Source organism: Scomber scombrus, chromosome 2 (assembly GCF_963691925.1).
Source record: "Scomber scombrus chromosome 2, fScoSco1.1, whole genome shotgun sequence".
NCBI lineage: Eukaryota > Metazoa > Chordata > Actinopteri > Scombriformes > Scombridae > Scomber > Scomber scombrus.
In genome coordinates this window covers 26,182,625-26,202,792 of record NC_084971.1, presented here as the reverse complement: position 1 = coordinate 26,202,792, position 20,168 = coordinate 26,182,625, and the positions used below count along the sequence as shown (strand labels likewise).

At 37.1% G+C, this 20,168-nt stretch overlaps 3 protein-coding genes across 3 annotated transcripts; 2 read left to right on the top strand and 1 right to left on the bottom strand.

Moving 5' to 3' along the window:
* Nucleotides 1-1,309: 1,309 nt before the first annotated feature.
* Nucleotides 1,310-5,393, bottom strand: fgg (fibrinogen gamma chain). The gene is made up of 9 exons (XM_062433748.1): nucleotides 5,257-5,393; nucleotides 5,121-5,168; nucleotides 4,831-5,017; nucleotides 4,494-4,578; nucleotides 3,653-3,783; nucleotides 3,179-3,312; nucleotides 2,561-2,745; nucleotides 2,130-2,407; nucleotides 1,310-1,962 (listed from the first exon to the last, which is right to left on the bottom strand). The coding sequence occupies exons 1-9, from the start codon at nucleotides 5,317-5,319 to the stop codon at nucleotides 1,778-1,780; spliced, it is 1,296 nt and encodes a 431-aa protein (XP_062289732.1). The 5' UTR covers nucleotides 5,320-5,393; the 3' UTR covers nucleotides 1,310-1,777.
* Nucleotides 5,394-11,951: 6,558 nt separating this feature from the next.
* lrata (lecithin retinol acyltransferase a) lies at nucleotides 11,952-16,037 on the top strand. Its single transcript, XM_062435124.1, has 2 exons — nucleotides 11,952-14,081; nucleotides 15,474-16,037. The coding sequence occupies exons 1-2, from the start codon at nucleotides 13,548-13,550 to the stop codon at nucleotides 15,624-15,626; spliced, it is 687 nt and encodes a 228-aa protein (XP_062291108.1). The 5' UTR covers nucleotides 11,952-13,547; the 3' UTR covers nucleotides 15,627-16,037.
* A 1,340-nt stretch (nucleotides 16,038-17,377) lies between these two features.
* si:dkey-30k22.5 (lecithin retinol acyltransferase family protein) lies at nucleotides 17,378-18,528 on the top strand. The gene is made up of 2 exons (XM_062438142.1): nucleotides 17,378-17,863; nucleotides 18,373-18,528. Exons 1-2 carry the CDS (start codon nucleotides 17,378-17,380, stop codon nucleotides 18,526-18,528), a joined length of 642 nt encoding a protein of 213 aa, XP_062294126.1.
* The last annotated feature ends 1,640 nt before the right edge of the window (nucleotides 18,529-20,168 follow it).

The following is a 20,168-nucleotide window of genomic DNA, read 5'->3' as shown; positions in this document are numbered from 1 at the left end:
ATCCTGCAATTGTGGCTTTCTGTATTGTCGGGGGAAAAAAAGCTAAGCACAGGCCAAAGTTTGGTTTCCTTGCCTCATGTACCAGGCCATGTTTGCCTAACGGAGTACATTGATTAATGTTTATCCAAGTTAAAAAATATGGTAAAAAGGGTGTGTGCAACTTGTTTGCTTTGTTATTTTGTAGCACAGTAAAAAGTAATAATCGTGGCCAGGTCAAACATACTCCCTATTTTTCATTTTAATTGATGAATCCTATTTATTGCGAAAACACTTGGGACAACACTGACTTTAGGGAGTATAGAGGTCGGCCTCTTGCATAATAAGCCCATATAAGGCCGTAGACAGACATGAGTAATTTTGGCTCAACTATCGTGGTGAGCGTGAAGCTGCGTGGAGACAAGTACCTCCAGTACACAATACATAGTAAATAAACTGTCCAAACATGGTTCAAAATAAACATGATAAAGGTGAAGGTCTGTCACAAATTGATTTTGATGTCCTTATACTTAAAATAGACTGCATAGTTCTTTCAGTTAGTTTTACAAAGTGTAGCTCCACCTGAGCTCTTTCAGTCTGGGTCATCTCTGCATAAGCTGGCATGGGGCCAGCCTATTAAATGTAAGCTGTACAATTAAATATATAATAACTATTATTACAAAGTGTAAGATATTTGTCAGGGAAATAAAATAAAAAAAACATATTTTAACCACCAGTCTTGACAAATTACAGAACAACTATAGCGTAAGGTAATTTGTGTAACATAATTAATTGTTTGAAAACTAAATGACAGAGATCTATCAAGGCCTGAGTGAGAGCATGTACTTTCTTTAAAGAAGAATGTATTTTTCTACACCAGAATAAAGAGAGAGAGAGTCTAACTCTAGTGTTTTCAGTTTTATTATTTAGTAACACACTCTTTTATGCATACTGGAATGTATTCAGGTGCCTTTTAGAAGTGCTTAGAGGATCACTTCGAGAGAATATTGATGGACTGCACTTTGTTGCTGACAAAACAAATTAATTTTCGCTATCAATCAGTCAGTCAATGACTGTCCTCACACGTATGGAAAGACAAACGTATGGGTGTCTGTCCTAAAAACTACATTACATGCTAAGTCAAACTATACGCCCTGTATAGACTGCAATATAATGTAATCTAACCTTTTTGTAATAAATGCTACCTTTGGGAAAATTGAACACATGGTTTTTGAGTGTTGATGTTGTGTTAACAAGTATGAAGCAATCCAATACAACAACAACACCACAATAGTACATAATTGAGTCAATAAGCAAACAACTACAGTAGAAATGGCAACAAAACTGAACTTTATTGTATTAATTTAAGGACACAGGCTTTTCCACATTTCTGGTCACTCAGTGTATGACAAAATATTTGAAGGTTTTTGTAGCACTAGATTTGCACAGATACATATTTACTTTCTTGATATTTTTCTTTGTACCAAGTGTTTTTGTCTTATCTACACATTACAAAGTATTTCTGGCCATGTAGACTCTGCCCATAGAAGAAGTAAATCTACCACAGCATGTAGTTAGTACCCTTTGGGTGCAAAATAAAATGATTCAGTCAAGTTTGACACACCATATTTGGCAAAGAGAAAATATTTATTTAGTGGTCAAAACAACACTATAGGAGAAAGGCAAACTGTGAACAACAGCATACTAACAGGTTGGACCTGCAAAGCATGCTCATATCACACCATGACACATCATGAATTCAGATATCTGCAGCCTAAACAGACTACAAGCACGTTACTCTTTAAGAATCTCCAAGTCCGCCAAACTGTTTCAGATCAGACTGCTGTCCACCTGCTGTGATGCGGCTGAGGGGAATGAGCTTCATAGTGGTTTCTTTCAGGGAGTACCAGCGGGTGTGCCATGTGACCCAAATTATGCCATTGTCATAGCCATGTTCACCTGCGTCCTTCTCTGTATACCGTCCACCTGGATGGAGAGAAAACAGAAAACATTTATTAATGTGTACATGCATGAATAATGCTTTTTTTCTTTGGCTTTGTGGGTTAAAAAAGAGAATGATTTTAGTACTTTAAACTGAGATAATTTTGCACCAATAATGCCAAGGCTTGGCACAAATTTTAGTCAAGTCTTACCTTGGTAGTATTTGCCATTCAAATGGGCAGCATGACACCTGTTCATCCACCAGCCGGAGCCATCCTGTTGTGCACAGTTGCCGTCATACTTGTCATTGTCCCTGTCGAAAGTGCTGAACTGCATGCCGTTGTGAGATGTGTAGAACTTGTCACTGGGGTCATCTCCAAAGTCAAAACCATCGAAAGCATCTCCTGCATCACCACCAAAGTAGTAGCCATAAGTCAGACGATACATGTCCATCTCTGACCCGACTCTGAACATCGTGTAGTCAGCATATCTGGAGAAAGGGGGTCACAGAGGAGGATTTAGTCTTGGATAACCTCTGCTGCGTCATCAAAGGTAACTTCATCATCAGGGCTATGTTTGCCTTGTCAGCGAGTCTCTTTGCTCATCTCTTACATAATCTGTTATTGCATGTGCAAGTACGTACCTTTTGTTGCCCTCCCAGTCAACAAGTTCTATCCTCAGCACAGTTGGGATGGTCGGTCCGGTAGTCAGCAGATGAATCTTCTCATTGCCGAGCCAGTACTCTGTGGTGTCATCTGGGGAGAGATAACCAAAGCCCTCCTTGTACTGGGTCCAGTCCTTGTGGAAGTCCACACTGCCGTCACGTCTCTGTGGACACAAAAAAGATATCAGAGTCATAATTTGTTAAGACAGAGGATGAGACTGATTCTTTTTTTAAGCACTCTGTTGGTTAACAAAACATTTCTTATATCCTAATAGATTTTAATTTGTAACAGGCCTGAGTGTCATTTGGTTGAATTTATATATAATATGAGATTAATGTTTAAACTTGACTTCATGACCGGACATGTTATTCTTTACCTTAATATCTATGGTGAAATAAGGGATCTATAAGGGACAGCCTTACAGGCTGCCTTAGTTCCTATGAATAATTTTCGTACAGTCCCTAATCAGTATTACCAGTTATTTGCTTTCAGGACAATCCACAGCCCATTTTTTCTGTGAAGCTCTACTTCTTATACAAACAGTTTGCAATAATCAATGATGAACATTAAACAGGCAGTTTTAAAGTGATGCATACCCTCTGTATTACTGTGAACCCACGTCCAAAGCTGTCAATCTCACAGTATACCAGGAACTGTTCAGTAGCTTTCAGTGGTTTCACATAGTAAAGACCACTGGTGGTGGCACCTTTGTTAGCAACATCCTGGCAGTCTAGTAAAAAAGAGAAGAAAAAGTAGATAGCAAGTTCAACAATATTACAATTTTTATAGATTCTGACAAAATCACCAGATATGTTCCTGCCTTTGGTTTGATGTACACAGTCAACTTCATTTTTGTAACATTTAGAAAAAAGACTTGTGAAATGAGGTCACAGCAAATTGCAGCTGGATTAAATCTGTTTACTTTTTGTTGATGCAGCCTATTGATTTTACGCTCTGACTAAACACTGGACAAGGGCAAATGTTGTTCAGATGATGCATGATTGAGAAACTTCATGTGAAAAGGGAATGGCCTGAGGGTCAAAGTATTTTTTTGATTTTTTTGATTTTACCTGTTCCTGTAATTGTCTGAACCTCAACCTCGTCTTTGCAGGGCTCACTACATGTCTGCTGCAGCTGAATGGAGAGTTGTTTCAGGTCTGCCATTCTCCTCTCGTTGGATGAAATTAAATTCTGAAGTTCACTGGAGGAAAGAAAAGTATTATTAATATTATTCATTATTAATGTATTTTTTTAACAAAATAATGAAGCTCAGAGATATTTCACAAAGTAATATAAATAGAAAGAGGAAGAAGTAATCATTTAACCTGAGAAACTTAATTTCTTTTGAGTACTTTAAAAAAAAAAGTCCTGTAAACATGTGTGGGTGGAAAATAGCACCATGATCTATGTTCAGTCCTAGCAGCGAATGTTGGTGTGCTTGACCTGAGAGTGTGGGTGGCTGCAAGCAATTGAATAAGCAAAGACAGATATGAACAGTAGTGAAAGAAGTATCAAAAGTACTGTGTGTTTTTAAGGTGTTATATTACATTATATATATTAAAAAAATATTCTATTTAATTTTAATTTTCATGTTAAAGCTGGACAAAGTGGAGACAAATTATGTTTTACACCCTAATCCAAAAAAATTATCTCAAATAAAAAAAAAAAAATCGTATGTTATGGATGGACAATGTAATCTGCAAAGCAACTACTAACTATAGTTATCAAGTAAATGTAGAGCAGAGTAGAACATAACATAAAATGCAAATACTCATGTAGCTCAAAATCTTACATAAGCATACTTAAGTAAATGTGCTAATATACTTTCCACTACACTATATGAAGGTGCCAAGTCATGACAAGCAAATCATTGCAATCAAGTGTATGAGTTCAGTGTTAACTGTAACTTACAACATTTGCTGCTCTTGTGTAATGATAGTTTTTTCAAATCGAAGAACATCTTCCAGCATACTCGATGACCTCCTGAAGTACTGGTCTGAAATAACAAGTCAGTTTCAGTAATGGACTTTGTTTTAAATTTATATTAAAGTAATCTGTAAAACACTTTTTAAAAATGTGGCCATGAATAAATTGACATAAGCACAAACTTTTGTTATAATATTATTAAACCGGGGAATGTAACTTTGAAAACAAAAATTGGTAGATAACAAAATTAAAGCAACCATCTAGCCATATTCATAATGAGTAAAACACAAATGAACCATATAAATCAAACTGAATATGTTACCTGGCCCACTACTCTTTTGAGCTGCAGTTGCAGCATCTTTCATGTAGACAACTGTTTCTTCTGTCCCCTGTGTCAAATTGGCAATTCTTTCCAAATCCTTTTGCATCTGGTCCAAATCATCTGTCACTACTGGCATATAGTTCAGCATGTAATCAGCCACTCCACATGTAGTTGGACAGTACCTTCCCTAAATACAGACAGAGCATATAAAAATATGTCACCTATAGTGTTTTCTCTGATGTACACACAGCAAAAAGATGATAGGTCATTGTTAATAACTGCATACTTACAAAGCCGTCATTTGGGTTGCATGATGCAAGGCTGTCTCCTCGGGTTTGCTACACAAAAAAAACCAACACAAAACTTAATGGTTGTTGGTCAGCTAAATAGCATCAGTATAATATTTAGCTTAAGTTGGCGACTTACTGCTGATGAGAAGGAGAAAAGTAACAGAAGTCCTCCTGCTGTTGCTAGAAGTGATGAAGCCATGTTGCTTTTACCACCAGTTGTGGTCTTGTCTTCTTGGAGAATGATGAGTTGCTCGACTTTGTGGGATATTTATCTGAACAAGGTCCTCAGTTCAGTTTGATAAGAGGTTCATATGCAAACATCCCACTCACTGTGTGGGGACAAAGCTGTGACTCAAATGTCCAACAGTGGCCATTTCCCGTATTTGACAGGGTCAGTAATTGATAACCGTTTGTTACTTGCCCCATATACTCCATATTTGTGTTTAGCTCAGTGACGGTAATTATGACTAATAAAGTTGAAAGAAATGATGATTCATCAAGTATTTGATAACATTTTTTGACTCAGGATCGGAACCATTTATTTAGAAAGTCACCATGAGATTAAAACTAAAGACAAATGACAGAATGAGTCATTCCTTAAAGACAAAATGTAATTTTGAGTGTCCCTAAAAATATTAACACTGTTCACTAGGAGAATGTGTTGTTTGTGAAACAACAACACAACAGGCTAAGTGATAGTCATAGTAATTCAAAACTTTGATATATGAAGTCAATCTTTTGACTTGTTAAGCCAAAAATATGAGGTAGTCAATATGATGATATTTTAAATCAACCATTTTCCTTTTTGAGATACTATTTTAGCAACAGTGATTCGGATGGCGCCAACAAATGAAGCTGTCTTGCTTATAGGGGCTTCACATCAGAAAACGCTTCTGCATGTGGATATGTTGAGGACAATCACAAATTATGTATATGTTGTTTAATTTGGAGAACTTGTTGGTATGTTTGTACTTAAGCCTGTTTATGCCAGGAAAAAAAGGAAAACATTTTTTTATTATTATTTATTTATAAAAAAATACAAAAGTTAAATGCCTTGAGTGCCTTTAAAAGTGCTGTATAAATGAAACATATATAAACATTATTATTATTAATAATAATAAAATGAACGTCAATTTTGAGTCATAACTTTACGTTACCAAGAATATTTTTCATTGTCATTCCCAATTTTGTTTTTGTATCTTTTCTGGCAGAATTGGATCTCCATAAAACATACAATTCTAAATAAGGGTGCAAGTATATTAAACAGTCAATTTATCTAGCCTAGATACATTTGACTGTTTCTGTGAGAAAATATATTTCCAGAAATATATAATATGATAATATAATAATAATAATTATAACAACATATAATAACAATAATATAACAATATAATATATATATTACTATATTCGCCTCACTGAAAAGTTTGATATAGATTTTGTGTTGTCTCTGTTGTTGTTGTGGAACATAAAGTAAAGAGTTTTTCACTGTTGGACTAGATTTTGTAGTCTCAAATAAATATATTACCCCTTTAGAAAATTGCTGTTAATTCACAAACAGAGGAGCATTAAACCTCAGATATTCTGGGAAAAAATTCTTCCGATTTGTTTTTCCAAGAATACAAAGCAGCTTTTTCTCAGGCTTAATTTGTAAGGGGCACATGTGCAGCAGAGCTGTTGTTGAACTGGAGCCAAATACACTTGTACAAGGCAGGTCAATAAAAGAGAGTACTGAAAGTGAGTTTTCATTAGCATTCCCCTTAAAGACAGCTCCTATTTACGTCAGAAACATATCAGACAATGTTGCCCTATTATGATCTTCTTCATCAGAGCCAAAACATGCCAGTTGAAAAAAGAAAATAACCCCATGTTTCTGTGTTTCAAATATGTGCAAAGCCTACCAAATAACATCAGGCAGGCACCTTATTTGTAATTGATAGTGGTTTATATTTCAAGTGATATTTTAGGCTGTTCCACAAGTGTGGTGCAGCAGAGCAGAAGGCTCAATCTCCCATGGTATGGAGCTTAGCACTGGGGTCCTGGGGGGGGCAAAGTGCTGGCAGATCCAAGGTTGCAGGTGGAGGTTTGTGAGGTTATGATCAGTTCTTATTGGTAGGGAGGCACATGTCCATTGATTCATTTCTAGAATCTAGACCTGCTTACTCCCGGGGGAGATATATTCAGTCCTGCTGGAAAGGTAGGGCCAAAACCACTTAAGCACCGAGTCTGATGGTCCAATGGTGGTGTAGAGGCATTCTTAAGGCCTGATTACTAAGATTCCAAATAAAGGGTACTAAATTGTGTGCACAGTGCAATAGATTGCGTGCTTAGTTAGCATGCGTTTTGCGGGTGATCTATTAAGAATAACTCTATGAATAAAAACAGGTGCAACAGGGTGGAGACAGAAGTGTTTAAATGAGGGTTTTGCATGTTTTAATGGAGCTTTTGGACGAGCAGAAAGGCTGCAAGCGCAAAATGAAATCTGATCCCATGGAATTAGAGATTCACATATTAAAATATAGCAAAAAAATATTACCAGAAAAATCAATGCTGTTAGTAAAACCAAAAATATTAATATATCAATATTAAATAAAAATATTTCTCTGCATATTCTGTCATTGTGCCTCCGTCGCCTCCTCACTACTGTAACAGCAGTCATCTGTGCGCAGTGCATAGCCGGTTAATACCTTCCCCTTCAAACGTATTATTTATAGACACTACCATTTGCAAAACTACCCCCAAGTTTGGTAAATGTGCTAAATAACATATTTGCATTTTCTCCTAAAAACACCCAGTATTGCATATTCATTATGGCAAACGTACTAAATGGACAGCATGTGTTATCTTGCACATTTTATAGATGCAAACCTCAGTGTGCCGCGTAGGTAGATCAGCTTGTAAATTATTTTTAGTTTTCACACATGCAAACCTTTAGTAAATCAGGCCCTTAGAGGGTAATGTCACAGTGCCGTATGCATCAGCTGCCATCTGCAGGTCATTCACAACCCTTAGTGGAGCTGTTTCAGTGCTGTGTGCTGCAGTTTAATGTAGTCCTGAAGCTAAAAAGCTAACATCTTCTCCAACACCCTGGACAGTTTTAAGGAAGTTTGAAGATAGGTCTGTGGCTGGCAATACCTTCTGGGTCCAGGGCAGACTTTTTGAGGAGGGGGGAATGACTGTGAACTTGAGGACAGATGGTGCAACACTAGTTTGAAGGGACAGAATAACAGTGTAGGTGAACAAGGGGCTAGAATAGGCTTGTATGATTTGAGCAAATCTGTGGGAATGGAGTCCAGGGCTCAAGTACAGGGTCTCATCTTCCTGAGGATTTCCTCAATGTGGCTTTGCCAGATGCCAGTAAAATGGGGTAGAGACGGTGAGCTCGGTGTTGATGACAAGAGGAGGAAGAGATGAAGAGCTGAACATCAGAGAGCAGATGTTGTTGTCCTTTTAGTATGATATAAGTGATTACCACTGCTGTTCATGTCACATTTTGATGTAGAGGGAAAAAATTACTCTACCGATCTGTTCGATGTGCAAAGACATGAAATTGAATGGAAATTCAGGAGGATTTACATATCTCATTTCACATTCCCAGGAGAGTAAAAATGCCTAATAAAATCTTGTCTCATGTTTACCTCGTCACATTTACCCGGCTTGGTTGCTTGAATCACAGTTAATGGAAATATACCTCTTCCCATGTGACACATGAATTTTGAGGCCTCTTCTTTTAGCAAGAATCCCACACTCAAAAAAAGATTGCCCACTGTGGAATTTCAAGGTCAGAAAGTCAGTGGGGTAACGGATCTATTAGTTCAACATTACAAATGATATGCAATTTTACCCCTGCTGTGAAAGTGGGTTATGGTGATATCTCTGAGTAAAGAACCCTATATTTCTTTTTGACTGAGGAGTGTTTGCAGTTAATTTCATATACTATTCAAGGCAACTGGACCCTGGACAATATTGTGTATGAATGTTTTGTACGTACAGTATAAAAGTGATGTAGTCTTCAGGGCGCCCATGGCAACACACACACACACACACACACACACACACACACACACACACACACACACACACACACACACACACACACACACACACACACACACACACACACACACACACACACACACACACACACACACACACACACCTCTTTTTTATTACATCAGAACAAACGGTGAGGATACATATGACAAAATAAAGCTTAATAAAGCTTCATCTGTGGGCCTCTTGTTGACATTAGATGATAAATCTTACCTTAACTACCTCTGTGTGACCTGGTTTTATTATGTGGGAAAAAACAGGCCCAGGATGGATATAAAGTCTTGCTGACCTGAGAATGAACTGCCAGGCCCATGAACCTAAACAGTGCTGAACTTTTGCTGAACTGGCCTCTTTGTGTAGGAACACCAGATGGAAAGTGTCTCTTTCTCTCTCTAAGTGCCATAAAGACGTGGGCACTCTCTCTGAACACTGTGTCTTCGATGTTAAGATGTGTTTTGGGCCGTTGGTTTAATTGATGTATTTAGACACTGATGCCAGGCTGACATGCTTACATTGTGTGTGCTTTTACTTGGATGCAAAACAACAGAGAAGCAGTACAAAGTTATTAGCCATTGCCAAATGTTTACCCTGAAACAAGCTATAGTAATAAGGTGCTGAATCATTGTTTTTCATGAAAGCAAAATGTACTGCTCGGTAATCAACTTAACAGTTGAGGAACAAAGTCAGCATATTCCACAGGTGGTCTGACCAGGAATTAAATTTAAAGAGCCTTGTTAGGGTCCCTCATTGGCCACAACTATAAGTCTGGAGCCTTTTGGCCATGGTGTAAATCTCCCCAGGACAGAGGGCAAAGGTTTGTTGTAATGCCACCTCAGGGTTCAACTGGCGGTTACAGACGGTAAGTCTACTCAGCTGAGCATGGTATGAGCCAAGGAAAAACATACAGCTGGTTGACACGTTGTTGTCCATACAACATATATGACTCTGGTGTGATAAATGCATCATCTTAATATTTGAAAAATCTTCCTTAAGATGTTGTAGTCTTAGCTTTCCACTTACTGTATTGGAATCAATATTTGTATCCCTTATCATCTGCTGAGTTGACCTATGTTACTCTTAATATTACCACTGCCATATGTATTTAATGTAGTTTACTCTGCTTCAATGTTTAATTTGCTGTTAGCTGATTTGGAGTGGGCTCATATTATTGTGCTGCTGTGCTACAATCATGTGGGACTTACCTCTAATGTTAACCTTGCTCCCCCTTGTTTTGGTTGATTTATGTTGTTTGTTTGGTGTTTTCATTTCATTTCTTCCAAATCAAATAACATTAGATTTAGAAAAAATAATAATTTGTTCCAGATCAATCTGTCAAAGATAACAAATTGTTGAAGAATACAGAAATATCAGATACATTTAACATTTTAGGCCCTCAACAATGTGGATGTAGTGTACACCTGAATCATCAGGTTGATGTTTGATAGCTGTTTTGTGCTGATCCATATTTGGAGTTTTCATTCAGCATAGTGCTTTTATGTGTTTTAATGTGTCTATTTATGAGTCTAAGTTGACATGTACATGGATAATGTGTGAGCACACCTTTATTTTAGGCTCTGATATTACATTTTCCTCAGGAATTCAAGAAGCTTCTACAATGAAAACACAGCAGTTGTTTCACCTTGCAGCTGTAGCTATACCGTATTATCTTTTTAGGCTAATTCATGTATTTCTTAGAATCAATATGTTTAAATGTAACTATACCTTTACAACCAAGCAACCAACAAAGCAACTAAGTAAAGGAGGGGGTATGTAAAGGACATATGAACAAAAAACATCTTTATTTTAGGCTCTGATATGAATCCTCACTTTGTTTTAAGGACTGTTAAACTAAATTATGTTAAAATAAAAAATGCTAAAAATGCCTTTTTGTGTGTAAAATAAATCCCTGTTTCAACCTAAATACTTAGTTTAAATGTTAACAAGTTTAATTGATGATGAATCTTTGTAAAGTTTCAATTTATCACTGACTAGTCTCAGTTACTCAGTGTTGAGTGTGAGTTAATATTATTTTAATTAATTAATTTAGTGTTTGAGTGGTAGCATAGATAACATGCCACCACTCAAACAGAGTCAGTGAGAGTTAACCCCCTGCTTTTGCTTATAATTTGTGAACGTAACTTTAACAATTATGACTTGCAAATTTTCCATTTTAGAAGTTTAAGATTTGAGCTGTTTTGCAGTGTTGTATACTCATTAATCACACACACTTCCTCAAAAGTAGGGCATGCTTTTTGGGTCAAATTAGCTTTCTCCGAAAAAGCGACCAGCTATCATTTATCCTTTTTTGTAAGGATCTTATAGTATCTAGGTCAGGGCATGTAATCTAACAAAGTATTCAAGGGCACACGATCAGAAAGGGTGAAACAGTTCTGAAGCTTTTTTTCTAGGCTAGAAGATGAGCATGTAAGTGAAGCCTACAGGTTTAAGATAATCTGGTCAAAGGAATGTTTTATCTCATCATATGCCTCCTCTGAGAAAGTGCAGGCCATCCAGCACAGACTGCTTTTTTCCTTCCAAGTCTGACAATGGGACAGAACAGAGAAGTCACTGTGTGTCAACAAAGTGCACCGCCCAAAAGCTGCTCTGCACATTTATTGGCTGTGGGGTAATCAGCTTAATAGTCTAATTAGGATTTTGATAGTGGTACTATAACAACAGGACAATAATCAGAGTTTGTGAGATTTACAAAAAAACAGATGTTGAAATGAGGAAATGTTTTTTATTTTATTTAACTTTTCATAACTCCAACATGTTGACTTCGTAAAGAACATACATGAGCAAGCAATGTGCACTTTCCAGACTCAACTGCCAACTTGAACCCAATTTGATGTCAAATGAAAAGAAATTCACAAATTCTACCAATTTCTATCTGTTTCTGAAAAAACACACACTGTATTCTCTTCTAAGTTTGATGACTAACAATTATCATTTTATATAAGTGATTAATTTATGTGTTATAAGTCATCCACTTGTCTCATGACATGCTCCATTTAAAGGATAGGAACACAATTGTTTAAGTCTGTCCTAAAACAATATTTAAGTGTCAAAATAAACACTGACACTTGTTGTTATTGCTGTAATCGTTTCTTCTGTTCATACTGGCCATTAGAAGATCACTAATGTCCTTTCAGTGTTAGTGATGGGTGACAAAATCCACAGCCCTCCTGCTGTAAAAAAAATTTAATCTAAACATTTATTGAAGCTAATATGAGACCAATTTTCCTGACTTTTTTTTTTTTAACTAAAAAGAATGTAACTGTAGAAGATTCACAACTTACACGTTATTTATTTATGACTAGATGGCTGAAACCTCATATTATTTTCAGATACACTTTAAAAGATATATTTACAAAACAAGGACTGCGGACATCATGTGCATTGAAAGAACATTTGGAGATCTTCCAATGTCCAGTATTAACAGGAGGAATGATTACAGCGAGCAAAACCTGTGTCAATGTTCATATGGGCACCAGATGTTTTAAGACAGACTTGAAAAACTGGACCAGATGTTTTTTTTCTCTCACTGAAAACAGCTGCTTCTCTGGCTGGAAATGATGCTGATGACAGCTGTAAAAGTGAATCAAAACAGCAAAGATGGGGGTCTCAAAACCAGAACAATGAAGTGAAAGACGCTAAAATGATATGGAGAGTTGACTCGGATGCAGAGTTGAGTGATTTTGCTCCAGGAGTTCATCAACAACACCTTTCACATTACATGTAGTCGTTTTTTACATGTAAGTACTGAAAAGTGCAGCTAAAGTACTAACACTGAATTTGGGGTTTTGTGAAGTAATAGCTTCTTGATGTGAGTGCATTAGTTTAAGGGGAACACAACTGAACACAACAAAATGCTGCTGCTACAATGTAAATCAGACCAAATTTTTCTACAGGAGTGGTGGCTGGAGAAAAAAAACACACAGTAAAACAATATTTAGCAACTATACTGCACACCAACTTTTGGATAATTTTATATACAACCCTTACTTTACTTTCAACTATGTGCCATTGATTGATTAATCTCCACATCAGCTTTATTCTCCCATTTTATATAAAAAAAAGTATTTCCTTTATACAGTTAATCCTCTTCTTTGCTGCAGTTGGTGAGAACCACATTAAAGCGTATGATCTGGTGTTAGCAGAGATCTGAAGCTCTGTGAGTTGGAAAAACAAAAACAGCAGAAAAAAAGCAAGATGCCGAGGAGGTGAATGAATGAGAATGCGCACGTGAGCAAGGTCACTCGTGGCCAATCGTGTCCTCGGGATTTCCTCAGCTCTCTCGTCCTCGTGCCAGTGAGGATAAAAACCACATTTCACTCAAACTTTTAGTATATTTTCCACGGGGAGACTCTCACGATGCTGCAGCTGTTGGCTTTCCTGGTGGAGAAGTTCTCTCTTCTCTCCAACTTTAAACTTTTTGAGTCCACTTGGACGGACGCAGAGGACAAGGAGCGCCCAGCGCAGCGAGCCCCCCCGCCGCCCCTCAAGCGAGGAGACCTGCTGGAGGTCCCCAGAAGCCTTTTCACCCACTACGGCATTTATTTAGGTGACAATAAAGTCGCTCACCTGATCCCAGACATCCTCCCTGTGTTCACAAACGACAGGAAGCAGATCAGTTGTGTCATAACCAACAAGAGACTCATCCTCGGCTGCATGTACAGGTGCGCGTCAGTGCGCGTGGACACTTTGGAGGACTTTGCTTATGGTGACAACATAGTTGTTAACCATATGGATAAAATGATGAAGAAGCCAGCATTAAACAATGAGCATGTCGCCAAGAGAGCAGAGAAACTCATCGGAGCAATCCCGTACAGTCTGCTGTGGAATAACTGCGAACACTTTGTGACATCCTGCAGATACGGATGTGCAGCGAGTCGGCAAACAGAGAAGGTAGCCCCACACTCTTCATTACATTAGTGCTGGAATAAATGCTTAACCTAATCAGTGTCATTGAATTGATTGACTGATTCTGTAAATTGCATGTCTGCTATTATTGATAGGCTATCTGCAAGTTTAACATCCCACATTCCTACAATAGGTGCAGGGCTGTAGCAAGGGGTGTTAGTAATACTGGGACAATTTGGCCCACACCACACATTACCCTCCCTCAGAAAGCATGGGTCTCTTTTATATCCCACTATGAAGGTTTCAAAGCATTTTCAGACTGCATGATTCCTTTATCTATTTTTGTCCTCAGTAGTAGTACCCTGGGTAGGTAAACAGCAATATGGGCTGTCTGGTCCCCTCCGTTTTTCTAAAAAAGAATTTCTTCACATCTTGTTTGTTCATTTCCCTGTTGTCTTTGGCGTCCTGAGTGGCTGACACCACAGCCAATCAACACATAAACAAATACACTATTTATTCATTCTAGTTTGCCAGCTTAGTGGGTTAAAGGTGTTTCATCTTCAGGGTTAACTAAGAGGTGTTGTTGCTATGGTAACCTCTAGTTGCACATGGACTTAGAGCAGTGATTAAACTGTTGAGTTGCTGACTAATTTAGTTTTAAGGAATATAGGGCTGCAACTATAAGGTTTATTTTCATTATTGATTCATCTTTTGGTTATTTCTTTCTAGAAATTTAGAAAGCATTTATTGTCATTGTATTGTTAATACACAAGTATTAAAATAAATGAATAAATAAATATACACAAGTTCTAAAATTAATAAATATATAATACCTAGGCTGTATATAGAAGGTTTAAAGCAACAGTGAACAATATATGTATTATGCACCAGAGTAATATGAAATCACTGTTACATAAAGCCAAAGGTGCAACTCAGTTTACTATTATAGAAATCTAAAGAAACAAGAAAATATTCACATTTAAGAAGCTGGAATAATATCATTTTAGTATTTTTTTCTTAACCCTCCTGTTGTCTTGACATCAACCTGCAACTTTTGTCCTCCCGGGTCAAAATTGACCCAGTCTGGTTTGACTGTTTATAAAGCATGAGGTATAAATGATCACCCAATTCTATGTTAGACCTTTTAGCCAACTTCATTCCAACTTATTACCACAGGTTTTTACATATAATTATGGACATTATGGTCAATAGGTCTCATTTAAATGAAACTATACCTTATTTTTGACGTAACGCCTGTTGACCCAAAGACTACAGGAGGGTTGAAAATGTCTCAAAATGATAAATCGATTATCAAAACAGCTGCCAATGCATTGTCTGTTGGTCTACTAATTGAGTAACCTTTAAATGAATCAGAAATTTCAATTCATTGAATTACACATGTTTAAACTAACACTAAGTGTTTTTCTTACCTTGCAGTTCTGCGAGTGCCTAAAATCAATCATCAGAGACCAGCGCAGCGTCATTGCTACAGGACTGCTTGGAACAATCTCTATTGTGTGTTTCGGCATGGCACCTTTGACAACATTACCCACAATTCTTATTCCCTTCACGCTGTGGATGGCTGGTTAAAAATGAGCTCATCAAGACCTGCAATCAAACAGAACTGCACTTTTATTCAGTAAAGACTGACAGAAACATCAGAGCAGCATTTCGTCTGCACTCCATGTCTACAATGCCTTATGAAAATGCTTGGTACTTTCATCTTATTATGTAATGAATGTTGTCTGTTTTGTCTCGTTATATGTATGAATAATTTACTACATGCCTTATATGTGTGTGCTCATAAAACTGGAAGTAAATATGTTAATTCTTTATAAATGAATATAGTTTTTGATTCATTTTCCCTAATATTCATGCCTACCACAAAAGTGAATATACAATGACAAAATGACGATAACTGACTATTTCTTGTATGTAAAGTTGATGTTTTATAGTAGCATACTTAATATAATGTTGTAAATATGACAAATGTTTAATAAACATTTTATTTTTTATCTGCGTGCCTTGTGTGAGTGACACTCCGAACATACATCACCTACATCCCAGAGCAAGCAGAGCCCTAAATTGGTGTCATTTGTCATTCCTGTACAGCGTAGAGACATTATAAAAATTTCAGAGTAATGATGACCCAATTCCAGATGACGTCAAAGCTGTGCCGTCAAACTGTCTTCTCATTTCAGGTCTACTTGATTATGTATACATTTTGCTATATATTATGATTTATTCAGCCAATTTGACAATCAATTTCATACATTTCTATGACTGTGATATGCGACTATTTTTAATACATTTTTTCACTTCTCACCCTCTCCAACTTAATAACATAACTTTAAAAAAAATAATTTCTTAACCTTAACAGATAGTCTTATCGAAATCATGATCTCTCAAGAGAGACCTAAATATATAAAGTTTAAGCATGGGCAAACACAGAAAATTCACACACACAAATAATAAATAGATTCATGGTAAGAAAAGCAATTACAAGTAGAATTGCAAATACTCTAACATAGTCACAGACTTGCAAATGCAACATCCACATTATTTGCTATTTGGATTCAGTGAGGATGCAAAAATTCACAACACCTTCATAAGAGCCTCTGATGGTGTAAAACAATGAATCAAAGTTTAAGCACTTCGGTTTATTCAGTACAATACAATAACATTATTCTACAATATTATGAATTAACAAAATAATTTCCACTAGTTTCATTCAAATATGTAAAACAAGTAATGGTAATATCTCAACACCACATTACATCCACACATCATGTAAAGACACCCTTATAAAAACACATTACTGCATTTTAAGCTCATAAGTTGACCATTATCTTGTCAAATTACCATTTGCAAGGTCATATATTATGATTTATTCAGCCAATTTGACAATTAATTTCATACATTTCTATGACTGTGTGATATACGACTATTTTTTATAAATGTATAAATATAAAAGAAAGTGCTGAATAATGATGAGACTAATTAAAACTGTTGCAGACTATTTCAGTCCACCGGTGTTATTAAGAAAACAAAAGCTCTTTATCTGGATGTGATTGTTCAAGATCTGCGACCTTTAAGAGGAGGATTTAACTTGTTGCCAAGTCAGCCTTCTTAATGAGGACCCTTGACCTTAATACACAGAAACAAGGCCTGAGTTTCAAAATCCAACCACACAATAGAGTTCTTAGAAAAGCTCCTTTATTTCTGTCAAAATCATACTGAAATATTGACCAATATCTAATCCTGCTAACCACGCCTGCCCTTCCCAGCTCCAACATGAATAAAATGCTAAGGTGTTGAGCACTTTGCTGCACACCGCAATCATGTTTCTCTACCAACTACTCAACTTTTTCTTTGTAGCGTCCAAAGAAGAGGAGGACTCCAAATATGATCTGTCTCAGTACAAGCGTGGTGACCTGCTGGAAGTACCCAGGACGTTATTCACCCACTTTGGCATTTACTTGGGCAACAATAGGGTGGCTCATCTCATTCCGGACATCCTCCCTGTGATCTCCAAGAATAAATCTGCAATCGCCAAGATGGTGACGAATAACCGTCTGCTTCTAGGGGTTATCACTAAGGTTGCCAGTGTGAGAGTTGACTCTGTGGCAGATTTTGCTTATGGCTCAGAGATTCTGATCAACAACATGGATAAGGTGTGCAGCCAGCCCCCCTTGGATGGGGACGAGATAGCTAGAAGAGCTGAGAAACTCCTGGGATCTGTCACCTACAGTCTACTGTGGTACAACTGTGAACACTATGTCATGTACTGCAGATACGGCATGGCTATCAGCTACCAGACATACCAGGTAGAGTTACTGGCTGAAATATTAGCATTAGTTCATCCCGTAGGTTTGAATTAGTTGATGAAGTGTGGTTGTGTGGTCTCCTGGATATTCATGTCACAGTTAAAAGACTTTCATTCATTTTGAGCTAAGATTTGTGTTTCCAGAGTCAATCTTTAATTCTTGAATTTTTTTTAATTCTTCACAAATGTTACTGTCTCTGCATCTTTGAGCATGAGGAAGGGTCACATGTATAAGCAAAAAGGTTTCCACGAGTTGCAACACTTAATCTGAATGTTCTTATGGGGGATATTTTCACAGCAGAGGGTTGATTGTTTCAGTCCACTGAGCTGAAAATTAACACCACTTAGCCATGAAGCGAGTAGCTCCATCTAGTGTTACTTTATGTCCAAATTACTGTCATCCTGGAAGTAATGAAGACTTTCCTCTTGACAATAAACCTCTACTACACTATTAATCTATTTATCACTTTGCCCCAGATCATTATCTAATGCTCTCTCTCTTTCTCGTAGTTCTGCACAACAGTACGGAAGATTGTGTTCAGCAGGATAAGCGCCTATTTGACCGCCCTGTGTGGTATAGGGACCATGCTGTATCTGGGATCTGTGACGCCGACAATGGTTTTACCTACCCTGCTCATTTCATTCACCATCTGGATGGCAGCCTAACAGCCCTCAGTGAGAAAAGACTCTAATTTAACACACCGGTGGGTGCTGAAATGAAGTCCTGTAGTTTTAGCTGTGTGACTACAGGCACTGCCCAAATATCACTATAACTATAGTATAAATGTATGTATTTTACTGTTTACATTCTTTGGACAATTGTTGCTTTATGAATGTTGTCTGATTTGTTATTTTCTTGTTTTAGAAACTGAATCTAACAGTAATTTGTTCTTTCTAGTTATGGTGCTGTTACTTGCTTTAATTTAAGTTAGATATCTAATTTTATATGCCATTCATCATTTAGTTCATCAGGCACATTAATCTTATAGCAGCTCATAGATTATGGATTAACTCTGACACAGCACAGTGGCAAACGCTCGAAGTCTGGGATGAAGCTGAACAGAGATATTAAAAAGAAGAGACTGACCTGTGGAAACATACCACAGTGATGGTGTGTGCAGCCAAAACTATAGGAATGTCATAGAGGATAAGTGCAAAAGATCATCAGTGTTTTACCACACTGACATCATGATCTAGCTTTAAAGGATGGCTTGGACAAAGTGCAATAAGTTTCTTCTTGTTATGTAATGTAGTTTTGATATATCACGTCATATAAAAGTTTACTTGGTAGTCAATTAAACATGTATTTATACTCGCTCTTGTTATGTTTCTTGTACAAAACTTCAAATATTTTTTATCATCATATCCACTAAAAGGTTTTGTTCCGTGTCTGATGAAAAAATAACAATGTTTCATATTTTTCTCATTATTACAGAGACTGTGGTCAAACTCTCTGTCATTGCGACAAGAATAGCATTATACACTGAACAATCTTCCTAAACCATCTGTTGGCATTTTCCCTGAGAAATTAAAGCAAGCATGCAGAACAGTCTTTCAAATAAAATGACTTAATACAGGTGATGCTTAATGGTGACCAAGGAATAGTCCATTTTTGGGTGATTCATTATTTCAAGAATCTGAGGATCAGATTTGTAAATTATTAATCCTGTTTCTGGTCGAAGTGAAAATATTTCATGATCCAGAGAAATCCCCAAGTGGAGAGCAAGCGATATCATTAATGATGAATCAATAAAACGTTTCTTGACCCGTCTGTGTCTAGAAAGTGTGGTATATGTATTTAATAAATTTTTTTTTAAGTGATGAAATGGACTTCAAACTGAAGTAAAAAGTTAGAATTAACCCTTTTGTCAACCCTGGTCGGTATAGTTTCGACTCAAAAGCTGAACACTTGTGCAGAACAGATAAAAGTGAGATTTACTCATAGTCAGTGTTCAGAGAAGTTGTCTGTGAGTCAACAAGAACAAACAAATAGGGAAAAATCGAAAACAGGTAGCCAGAAAAGGAAAAGCAGGCTGGAGCATAATGACAAAAGGCTTGATGATCTGACAGAGGACTACTGTTTGTGGGCAAGTATACACAATATACAGAATACTGAATTTGAAATAAGGAGGTGCAGGCGTGCTGGCAGCCCAGTTACATGGAAAGGCAGGAACACAGACGCCACTGCTGTACATGGACACAATCACTGTGTCACATTCAATTTCTGGGTTTCTTATCAATCTCCTAATAATCAGAATAATCTCGGGACCAGTGTTGTAAATGATTCACTCTGCTTCTGGCCAAAA

Excerpts from the sequence above, each read along its gene's own strand:
- fgg (XM_062433748.1), bottom strand. The coding sequence starts at position 5,319 with ATGGCTTCATCACTTCTAGCAACAGCAGGAGGACTTCTGTTACTTTTC. Across the intron at positions 4,579-4,830 it reads TCAAAAGAGTAGTGGGCCAG|ACCAGTACTTCAGGAGGTCA; the intron begins GTAACATATTCA and ends TTGTTATTTCAG. Across the intron at positions 1,963-2,129 it reads GAATGGCAAATACTACCAAG|GTGGACGGTATACAGAGAAG; the intron begins GTAAGACTTGAC and ends CTCTCCATCCAG.
- lrata (XM_062435124.1), top strand. The coding sequence starts at position 13,548 with ATGCTGCAGCTGTTGGCTTTCCTGGTGGAGAAGTTCTCTCTTCTCTCC. Across the intron at positions 14,082-15,473 it reads CGAGTCGGCAAACAGAGAAG|TTCTGCGAGTGCCTAAAATC; the intron begins GTAGCCCCACAC and ends CTTACCTTGCAG.
- si:dkey-30k22.5 (XM_062438142.1), top strand. The coding sequence starts at position 17,378 with ATGTTTCTCTACCAACTACTCAACTTTTTCTTTGTAGCGTCCAAAGAA. Across the intron at positions 17,864-18,372 it reads TCAGCTACCAGACATACCAG|TTCTGCACAACAGTACGGAA; the intron begins GTAGAGTTACTG and ends TCTTTCTCGTAG.